The 11,061-nt window shown below is 52.0% G+C and overlaps 1 protein-coding gene across 1 annotated transcript; it reads right to left on the reverse strand.

The window, feature by feature from the left end:
• Nucleotides 1-7,014: 7,014 nt before the first annotated feature.
• On the reverse strand, nt 7,015-10,204 carry EAH_00050260 (ARF1-directed GTPase-activating protein, putative; the record flags this gene model as incomplete). The annotated part of the gene is made up of 9 exons (XM_013394294.1): nt 7,015-7,143; nt 7,340-7,430; nt 7,650-7,935; nt 8,169-8,568; nt 8,764-8,830; nt 9,016-9,055; nt 9,269-9,321; nt 9,517-9,633; nt 10,020-10,204. 9 exons carry the CDS (start codon nt 10,202-10,204, stop codon nt 7,015-7,017), a joined length of 1,368 nt encoding a protein of 455 aa, XP_013249748.1.
• Nucleotides 10,205-11,061: the final 857 nt, after the last annotated feature.

The following is an 11,061-nucleotide window of genomic DNA, read 5'->3' on the forward strand; positions in this document are numbered from 1 at the left end:
GCAGCCGCAGCTGCTGCTGCGGCTCGTCTGTCGCAGCCGCTGCCGTCGGCCGCGCAAGCAGCCCCAAGAGCTGCCCGCTGGATTTCTGGCAGCCTTCTGCCCATCAGCAGGGGAAAAATTAGTTAAGAAGTGGCACAAGGGCTGGCTCTTGGTGGGTTTGCTTCTTCGGGCGTCCCGGTAGACAGACGATGGTACGTTTGACTGGGCTGCTCGCACGTCTGCAATGGAAGTGGGTTGGTCTCCCCTATGTCCCCCAACTATCCGAACAAAGACTCATCCTAAAAGTGGCGTCGATTGTAATTTGGCATCGTAAAGCCAGGAACGTTCGTATTGGGGCGTCCCCTTGGACAGCGCTAAAGCTAGTCTGGCAACTGTAGCATGCTCTGTCTGCAGTTGTTACATGCATTTCTATTTGGACACAGCCTGCCACCTGATGGCCAAGAAAATGTTCAACAACAGCCTAGTGTGTTAGAGCATGCATCAAATTGCGGCTTGGGAGCTCCATGTGGGGTCGCCTTGAGCCAGCAGTTGGGATGCTGCAGTTTTCGGCACGCTGTTGCTTCCTCTTTCCGCAAGCTGCACGCCATTGCGCTGCTCTACACAGCATACATGGATATTCGAGGGAAGGCCAGCGGCGTCTTGGGGATTCGTAGGTATTTTGACTATGCGACGGTCCCTGCTAGGGGCGTGGAGCATCTTGGCTTGGCACTTACTGCTGTGACTCCTCGCGCAAAGGCAACCCTAAAGTTCAACCACAGCAAGCCACCTATAGCTGCATGCAGTATCATCCCAGTCAACTGATAAGCGTTTGCTTGGCCTTCATTAGCCAATATGCCCACAAATACGGGTGGACCTGCCGTCTCCTGACGGACTCCGCCTAGTATCTTCCCACCCTCTTTCCATGTACAGCATGCCTCATCGTCTGCTATCCGGTAACGGGCAAAAGGGCATACGCAGGTTGAAAGAGAATCCCGAGATAGTTTGGCATTCGGGGAACTGCAAACGTACGGAAGAACGGATTACAGGTAAGTTGTACTGCTGCCAGCAACTCTGCAAACAAATCGCTTCCCTTTCGTGGGCAGATCAGTTTGAGGGGCGGCAACTCGAGGTAATCGAGCGATAATTTTGCTGCATTACTATTCGAGGCCGGCAAACGTCTGATCGTCCACGAGAATGTACAGGGGTAGCGGCCAAATCCGAACGCCATATTCCTTGGCTTCTCCTTGTGGGGGGGTTTCCGCTCCCTCTACAGAGGCACAGGAGGTTGATTGCTTGCATAACCCAGAAGCTTTTGTGCTTTTACGAACCTCTGGTTTCCTTGCAACGCATGCCGCGGGTGGTGCAAATGCGTAGTCTCATGCATACTCAGTATGAACGCAGCCCCGGAATTCATGAAAAAACAACTACCAACGCCCCGTTGTTTCCCCTAAACTACCATGACTAAGCTGTTGCTCCTGTTTGGTAGGTGTATTCACAAGCTTAAAGGGTATCCAGACTTACTCTAGCTTGCATGGCCAATGTGGAAGGCAGGCTTGCTTGCTTGTCGCGGGGTTGTATTGTAATATGCAAAAACGCATCATCGAAGTCATGATGAATACACTGCCGAGCATTACAGTTGGTCAAGTAGCTAATCAATCAATCAATCAAGGCCCTCAGTAGAGAGCTTGTACAGAAGTGCAAATGCGCGGATCAGCGTCAGGCAGACAATGCTACAACTGATTGATTCGTGACTTATGCTGGCATGAGTAGGAAGGGTACAGATTCATCAGCCAACGCTTTCATCCACGCCGCAGATCAACGTTTTACATCGTCGCCATACCCCAGCGCATGTGTTGGCATCGCGCATTAGCGGAATCGTGGTACAAAACCAAGCCCTTCCCTGTGCACAGCTTGAACAAGTATTGAGTTCCTCCCCTAGCACCTTCCACAAATTACACCATAACCATTCACAGACCCAGAAGATGTTAGCCACCTGTAGTACCTTTTGAAAATTTGTCTGCGTATTTAGAGAGCCTGCACGCCGCGTTAGTAGTCCAACGGTTAGGATACCTGCCTTCCAAGCAGGCGACCCGGGTTCGACTCCCGGCTGACGCAGTCTTATTTTCTTGTCTGCGCATGCTGCCTCACGTCGAAAACACCCGAGTTTGGGCTAGATATGTCTTTTCTACAATGAGCCGCTATATAGTCGACTTGTTGACAATATTGTGCAGTTCCGTAAGAGCTGTATACGTCACATCCAAATGTGCGTTCCTGCGTGCGACTGAATCACGCGGAGCTGCCCTGACGACCCGCAAAATTTGTAGTTCCTCCGCATTGGGAGAGTTTGCCGCATGCCTGCCCGTGGGACCGTTCTCGGGCAACTTATATTCCAGAAACTCGTGGCGAGATGCAACTAGGTTTTCCCCAACTGTTGCGGCTGGCGAGCTACTGGTGAGGCAGCAGTGCACCGACGCTTTGCCAAGGTAAGTCAGATTTTGGAAGGGCGCTCTGTAGTTCTTTCCTTCTGCGCCGGGGCAGTTTTGCAGGAATGTTTGCTACGGGGTGGGGAGGTCTGTGCATCCAGCGAGTTGAGAGTTCAGATGGGTCTATGCAGCACCTCCTTCCTCTGCCGATTTGGTATTGGGGGCTGGAGGGTGGCCCGCCAAACTTTACAGGCGGTAGCAGGTTTGGGCCAACCCCGAATTTCATTTTCCCTCGTGCTTCTTCCCTGCTTGTTCTTCCTTTGCCTAGTGTTAAACGGTAGATGCTAGCAAAATGAATGCCAAAGAAATAGACTCCTTTCGGGAAGGCAACTACGCGATTGTTTCTGAACTAACGGCGGCTACTTGGGCGCGCTTGAAGCCTCCGCCGTTACCGACAATGGAAATAGTTGTGTCTGAGACCTTCCATTGCAACTTGCGAAGAGTTGTAAATGGTAATGCTGAGCCAAAGTAAAAAGGTTAGGAAATTGAACCCAACTGGCGGCTAGCAGGGTATATTGTTCTGGGTGCTATGTGCCACCTGAGAGTTGCGCTCCCCTAGAAGGCGGAGGAAGCTGACGACAGGATAAATAGTGGAAGTGACTTGAATAGTACAGTTGCAGGTGGCAACGGAAAGAAGCGTTCTCCTCATTCTCCTATGTGGGGGTATTCATGACGCCTTCTCTCTTTCATGCCATCAATTTTCCTAATTCCCACATGCCCACCCCGTAAATCCCTCTCAGCAGCAGAGCCTGGTACCGAGCGTCTCGCAGGGGAAGCTTGAAGCAAAACCTCGGCGCGGAACCTTCGAGTCCATCGCGAGCCTTCTGCTAAACGAAGACTATTACTCCTCAACGTAGCGCACTACTGATCGGTTCTGTTGTACTATTTTTTAAATGGCAGGCTGCCCTTCCCTTAGATAGCTAGCAGACGAACCTGCAACTTAGAGCACGCCAAGCCGACAGTATAGCCCGGTACTGCTCAGGCAGGGTGACATCTTTGAATAAGTAGAACTGCCATTGGCGTGTCTCCCCACCCAACTCAAATTGTTAGTTGCAGCTGTAGCCCGTCGGGCATATTTTTTTGCAACAGTCACCCCCCAGTGAGACTACAGAATCTTCCATTGCCTCCCACTTGTAGTAAACCTCGCTGCAACTCCTGCTGCAAGGTAACCCCACGTGCAAGCATACCCAAGCCTCCTTTGCATGCGTGCGTTGACAACGAGTACAATGTACTGTTGCGCCTGCTGCGTTAGTAGTCCAACGGTTAGGATACCTGCCTTCCAAGCAGGCGACCCGGGTTCGACTCCCGGCTGACGCATTCGCTGTTCGTCTTGCTTTCTGATCTGCACACGCTGAGAAAACAGCGCATTTAGAGTGTTGGATCTGTCCGAAGTATACTGCGCCCCTGCCTAATCGGCTTGCTGAAACTACTACGCACTGCCGAAAGAGATATATTCGATGCTGTATAACCTACACCCAAATTTTCACCTTAGCGCGCGTTCCGAGGGCCTGGAACCATGCTGGCGGTCCTCGCACAATTCCTCTACATTGGGAGGGTGCGCGTGCGACACCACCCGCGTGCATGATCAGCATGCCTGTGGATGGCACCGGCCACAGACAGGCTATATTCAAACAGGTTGTAGCGCGTTGCGGCAATGCTTTCACACACCATTTTGTGGTTCGCAGGCTTCTGGCGAGGCATCAGTGCCGCAGCGCTTGGCGAAGGAGTGGCAGGTTTCGACAGCGCGCGTTCATGAACGCTTCATCTGCGCCGGGGCAGTTCCGCAGGAATGTCTGCCACGGGGTAGCGTCCCCGATGTAGCCAGTAATCATAGACTTCATATTAGTCTATATGCCGACAGCGTGCTCTGCTACATCACTATTGGGGACATGGAGGGTAACCCGCCATACCGCAAGGGTGGCTTGGATAAACAGCGAATCTCATCAGCTTTCATACTTCTCTTCTTGTTCCTGCATTGCTTAGATGAACGCTCCAGTTATGGCTTATCTTCACGATGGCAAGCGTGCGGCTATTTGTAAGTACAAAACGGTATCATTTTACAGTATACGTATTCCAAATGAGATGGCCATCTTTGGTATTTGTGAGAGCAGGACGGTATATGTTTACGGTAGATACTAGCAAGATGACCGTTCAAGTCATACTTTTAACTCAAGTTGCTGATCTCAGCTGAGGACCGTCGCGACGTTTTTAGTCGAAGGGCTTATTATAAGAGTTCCCTCACAGCAGATGACCCAGCTCCAGTGGGACTAGTGAGAAAGGGGACGGGCCTCTCATGAGTTGCATTGCTGCAGATCCTGCTGCAAAACAACTGCAGATTAAAGCATACCCCAGTCTCATTTTGATACATGAACAGTGTAACCAACTGTTCACACCTTACAGGGCACTCGGTAACCAGCTCGGCAGCAAGCTGAAATAGAGACACCAACTTCAGACAGATCGCAGCGCATTCGTCCTCTCTCTTCCTCAAGAAGCGCATCCACTAGTGCACCTGGACGCCCAACAAGACGGATGCGAGGGGGGAAATGCACGAGAGCGAGAAGAGCCCCCAACACAAAAAAGGAAAAGAAAAATGGAGTGAAGAGGGCGACGAGCGGCACAAGCTTCCGCTTCTCCTAATTGCTGTTGCTGCTGCCGGGAGCATGCGGCCGCTGCTGCCCCGGCCGGCCATGGGTCAATACGGCGCGCTTTGCTTTGCACCTAGGTTGGGAGATGCCTTTTAGTGTGATCAACACAACCACTGAGAAAATACGCAGGTAGCCTTTCCAGTTGTGAGCGCGTGAAGTTCAGGTCCTGTCAGCCCGAAAAGGATCCCTAGCCCCAAAATCTGGAAAGAATGAAAGAGTTGTCGGCAGCGAGTCCAAGCTAGCCATAGGTAGAGGGAGGAACGTACGTCACAGCAAGAAAACTAATTACAGTTAGAGAGCATTAAATTGAAAGCTATTGACAGCCATTGGCTCCTGGCTGCAGATGGCACAGCAGGTGCCTACAGACAGTTTGTGCACGTCACGAACTTACGCTGCGGTCTGAAGACTTCTGAAAGGAGCAGGCCTCTAGATTCCTTTGTCTATCAGAAGGGTCGAGCCAAAACACCGAATGGATTTGTAGGCAGCGAATCAAAAGTTCGAGGCAGTGACCTCGTCTACAACGTTGCGGACAGGCTCACCTAATAGTGCCACGTTTTCGTTGGTTTGAACTATGTTCAACAACGAGAGTCTTAATCATCCATGCGTTATAAAATGAGTCTACTTCGATGCCTGAGGTTAGTACAAAGGAATGCCGATTCGCTAGCGCCTTGTCGGGCAAGTTCGTGGCAGCCCTGGGCATTTGCCATTGAGCAGTCATTGCAAATATGCTCTTGAACAGACTTGCAAATAAGACGAACCCCACGATAATTCAGTATTTTGAGGCTCTCTATTGCTCAGAGCGCTAGAGAGAAGCTTGATTTTGTCCTGAGTACAAGGTGCTGTGTGGGCTTGTAATACAGTAGTGATTTCAGCGAACGCCTACAGGCTCTGTAGCGTACAACAAAAGGCCTGCAAGAAAGCCCCATTCGTGAAGATTCTGCCGCGAGCAAATCCAGGACTTCGAAGTTACAAGGGTTTGGGAATCAGTGGCAGCTGGCCACGGATGCATGGAAGAAACAAAATAAATCCATAACAAAAATTGCGGCAAAGCACGTTCCGCAGTTATCTTTTGCATACGGGATCTAGACTTAGGCGCATCCCGCTCCGTTAGAGGTGCAAATGATGAACATCGAACCAGGAAGCCCAGTACTTGTTCGCGTGGAGCTCGTGCTGTCTTTTTCTTTCACTGGCTCATTGATTCAAGTTACTAGCATCCCCTCCCCCAAGTATGGCCTCGTACTCTCAAACATGGCTGCCTAATAACTTTCTCAACGGTGAACAGAATTATTCAGGGCTGTAATTGCAGCAAGACAGCAAAATTGCTGTTGGGTACTGGACAAGCCCACGAAGAACCGCAGATGCCGCAGTTCGGCGTAAATGCAAATGAAGTATCCAAAATACCAGCAGCACTGATAGGTTCCTGAGTACCACTTCCATGTAGCTATACTTGAACATTTCCTACGTGCTCTTCCTGGATCCTACGATTAGTTTTTCAGTGCCATTGCCGGGACTTTCTGTATATGCATTTTCGGGAATGGGCTCCACCTCATCCACGCTTGGCTTTCCACACTCTCTGTGAGCGACGCTGGAACCATAACAATTAAACTATCCCCGTGGGACTAAGACATCAAGGCCGTAACGTAGTTCCGCCCCCAGAACTATACAGCTAGCTGCAGCTACAGCTACAGCTACTCCGAAGAAACGACGGAGTAGCCAATATCTACAAAGACAACTGGGATTTTACACGAGACAAGTCGAAGTATTTTGAGAGGAAAGTTACAACCGGTGCAAATGGGGAGAGTCTGACGGAAAATGTCCACATCGACTTCTTGAAATTGGAAATATCAGCCGAGGAGGGGCTTTGATTGAAGCCTGACCTGTAGTACGGACTGGCCCTCCTGCCGCACTTATGTACCAGCTAGCCACTCCCGCGCCTTGCTAAGGGCTTCGCTACCTGCCTGAGAAAGCTGCTGCCATCCCTGCTGTGCATGCATGCGTAGGGCCTCCACGCGAGCAGAACTTTGGTCCTCCCAACCCTGCAACGGCACCCGTCAGAAACACCGCCTCACCGACTACTGGCATTCATAATGATTCACAAGCACTTCAAACAAATGCTTGTAACACGCCGGTACTGAATAGGTCATGCTTGTTAAGGCACCCAAGCATCTATGGTGCGCCCACCAGCATTCACGCAATCAAATTTCGCTCCACATCTAGAGTGAAGCCGCTCACCCTTCTGCCACTGTTGCTCCGCCCAAAAACTTCATCCGAGCCAATGGCCCTACGCGAGGGGTCGACGGGCACAGGGGCCACTGGGGGAGAGCTGCAGAAACACAGTCACAGGGCTGTGCAGCAGCAAGCACCCTGGAGTCATCTAAGAAGGAACCCCCCGCCCCCCACCCTTTCCCCCCTCTCAGCAAACCATCTCTGGGTATACGCCCCAGCAAAACCAAGCTCCTGCGGAGTGACGTACTCAGGCATGCGCCCGGCCTCGGTAGGGTGCGTAGGGGCTGTACACTTCATTGCATACAGCAATCCTTACCTTTCTTCCTGGTTAAAATACTGCGCTGAGGAGATGCTCTTCGCTCCCGAAAAACGTGTGCTGTTGCTCCCGTATGCGCCACGGCTAGGGTTGCTGCTGGACCCATACCCACTTCCTACAGAAGCACCTTGCCCAAGGCCCGTGGACCCGCCGCTGCCGAAGGTAGGGTTTGTTGCTGCCCTAGGAAGACTGCTGCTTTCACTGCCAATGCTGTTGAAGCCGCCGCGCCCTGCTGTCTGCTGTTGCGTTGGCGGCTGGGAAGAACTCCCAGAAGTGTGAGGCGATCCTGCAAAAAACAGAAATCACGCGCACTTGTACCACAGGAACAAATCCGAGACAAACTATATCCGGACAGCTGTTGCAGCTGGGCTGCATCCTCAGCAGACCTTCGTCACCCCGTGTCAAATACAGAGCAGCTCGATGCCTCCACAATCTGTCGAATACAGATACGGCTAGACTTCATATGCATACGGAACCCTGTACGCAGATAAGCTAAGGGGACTGCGTGCATGGCCCTACCTTGCGCCGCTGCCCTTTGTTTCGCCGCTAGCAGAGCCGCTTCTTTCTCAAAATCGAAGTCCATCTCCAGCTTGCGGCTCCTAACACCCCTGCCTGCGCCCATGGGTTTCATGCTTCCCCCCAAAGAATTGTCCACTACATTTCCTCGTCCAGTTCCTACAGTAACCGCAGGGGCCGCCGGGGGGGCCACCGCGGCAACTGCTGCAACTGGCACAACCGCGGGGCCAGGCTGTGCTTGCTGCTGCACAGGCTGCTTAGAGCCATGCAGCGCATCGCGTACCTGCTGCTGCAGTTGCTGCTGCTGCTGCTGTGCTGCAGCTCCTGTCTTGTGCGACGCTGACGAGTCCTGCTGCCCTCCGACAAGCCATCCAATGGACTGCATCTCACTGTTGACGAGGCGCTGCAGCAGCGGACACAAACGCCCTTAACTTCTCCTTGAACCCAGCATAAACCTGTCGACATTGTGGCATCCAGTTTGCACCAGAACAGTACTGCATCTGCATCAGCGTCTGCCCGTACAATGAACAGAGCAATGCGCCTAGAAAGCATTCTCCAGTGGTTTACAGGGAAAGGGAAGAGCAACAACAAAACTCACATCCAACACCTGTCGGTGTTTCGCTGCCAACTTGCCGTGATAGTCCAAGGGCTGGCTCAAGTCCGCCCTGAAGAGGCAACGCCACATAGTGTCTCCCATCACGACGCAACAACTACTAAACACAAACCCACGAGCGAAGGATTCCCCCGCGGCCAGCAGATGCCCTAAATAGGCACATGGCCAGCCTCCCAGTCCTCCACATCCGGCGCCAGTCAACCTCTCTCTTTTAGTTCTAGTGCCTCTGATCCATACCCTTGCTCCCTAAGAAACTCTTGGGCTCGGCGATTTCCCCCTAAAATGCATTCACACACGAAAGGCTGCCTCATAACTCTCTGCATTCCTAAAACTAGTAAGCCGTCATACGCGGGTATGACGATACACCTACACCGTCCTGCTATGTCGTTCGCTGCTGCTGCTCGACCGCTGTCTGCCCCAGGGAGGCTCCAAGTGAGTAGCGCCCGCGACAGCTACTTTTTAGGCATCAAAAACACCTAAGCACACTCACCCAGCTCCATTCGAAACAGTTGCTCCGGGTAGATTTTGTCCATTTCCGTTGAGCTGCACGCAGCACGACAAAGCCCAGCAAAACGTGAACATACCCGGCCGAGATTGCAGCGACGGACAGACTGTAGCTCCGGAATCCACAAATGTGCAGTCCACACCAAGCTTAAGCCTCCAACTGTGTGACTAGCCGCCAACTTGAAGGATATTAACACCAAAGGATACGCCACAAGGCTGCCACAGAAGCCTCACCGTACGAAGGAAAGATGCGTGCCCAGCCGTCTGTGCTTGCCGGAACATGAAAGGCAGACGTATACTGCATGCGTTAGAGAGATCCATGTGGGGTTTCTGGCGCTGCAGTCGAAGCACCTGAACGACACAGACGAACAGACACATACCTCAAGTCACCAAGCGTCCTTCCTCAAAGGCGTCATCACTAAATGACTCATTTCCCCCTACAGCATGCAAGCACGCTAGAGCGACGGCGAGCGAATGGCGACTCGCCCGGCAATTCATACTTAAAAACGCCGGGGAGTACCGCCTCATAGATGGGAACTGCTGCTGGTAGTTCAGGCTGAAGAGGAAGCCACGAAGCTATTGCAGCTTGGGCGCTCCCTTCTAAAGAAGGAGGCTTAAAAGGTGAAGACATGCAAAAGCATGAGAAATTACATAGAGACATGGAAGTACAGATGCTGAAGAAGATTATAGGCGTGCGAAAATTGCCTGTGCTGCGCCACTATTGGAACTTGGCCTACATGCGGTTGTCCTTCCTTAGGCGCCTAAATATCTCATCTCTGTCTGATTCTGAGACATAGCGACGGTCATCCACAGGTAACTTTTGATAAAGAAGAGCCAGCTGCTTCCTTGCTCCTGCAGGATCCGCGCCACTCAGTGCTGCTGCAGCAGCAGCAATTGCTGCCGTAGGAGTCTGGCCGTCCATTTTCACCCCCTTTCCCCCTACCTCTTCAGACGCACGGGGGAAGAAACTCATCAAATGATGTTAAAAAACAACACAATTGCTAGAAGCGTATCCACTGCGGCAGTGCCAGCAGCAGCAACAGCAGCTGCGGCAGGGCAGCCCGGTTGCATCCGGCTCCACCTGTTGAGGCTGCCTTTCTGCTCGGCTTCATACATTCGCTATAAATTACGCGCAGTGCTGTGTACTCACCCACGAACTGCTTCATAGTATAAAGCTAATCCATATATAAGCAAGCTAAAAAGCATACAAGGCAGTTTATTTCGGAATGCACGTCTGCGGCGGAGTGTTCATTTATCATAGGTGAGTAGTGCCGCTCCACGCATGACCGTGACCCACTAGTATTGACATAATTGCACTCCGGCAATGTGAATTTTCTTTAGAGACTGAACTAGTGCTGCTTTTTTGTTTAAGCGAGATAGCGCTGCTGAGTTCCGTTCCCTCCCGCGTAACGGGAGTCTTCCGTGCAGCATGCTGCAGTTAGAACCCTCGAGCTTTACATAGGACCGTCATGAGCAAGCGGCAATACTCAAAACGCGCAAAATAAGAATTCCCCAAAACAGCCAGTCTCCAATATGGCCCTTCGGTTTCCTGGGCGAGACGGCACAATAGCCTTTGCAGGATGGTCCGCAGCATGTTCTGTGCGAAGTTGCAACATTTATCTACTTGCGGATGACTGGCTATAGATGGCCAAGTAAGTGTTTAGCAGATGCATGGAACCTCAGCTTATCTAGGGAAGGCGCTTGGTTGTGCTTGCGCGTGGGCTGCCTTGCAGCATGAGTTGCAGCAAGGGAAGCTGCAGCTCATTACGGGCCATCTAC

Source organism: Eimeria acervulina, genomic scaffold (genome assembly GCF_000499425.1).
Source record: "Eimeria acervulina Houghton genomic scaffold, Eah_scaff835, whole genome shotgun sequence".
NCBI lineage: Eukaryota > Apicomplexa > Conoidasida > Eucoccidiorida > Eimeriidae > Eimeria > Eimeria acervulina.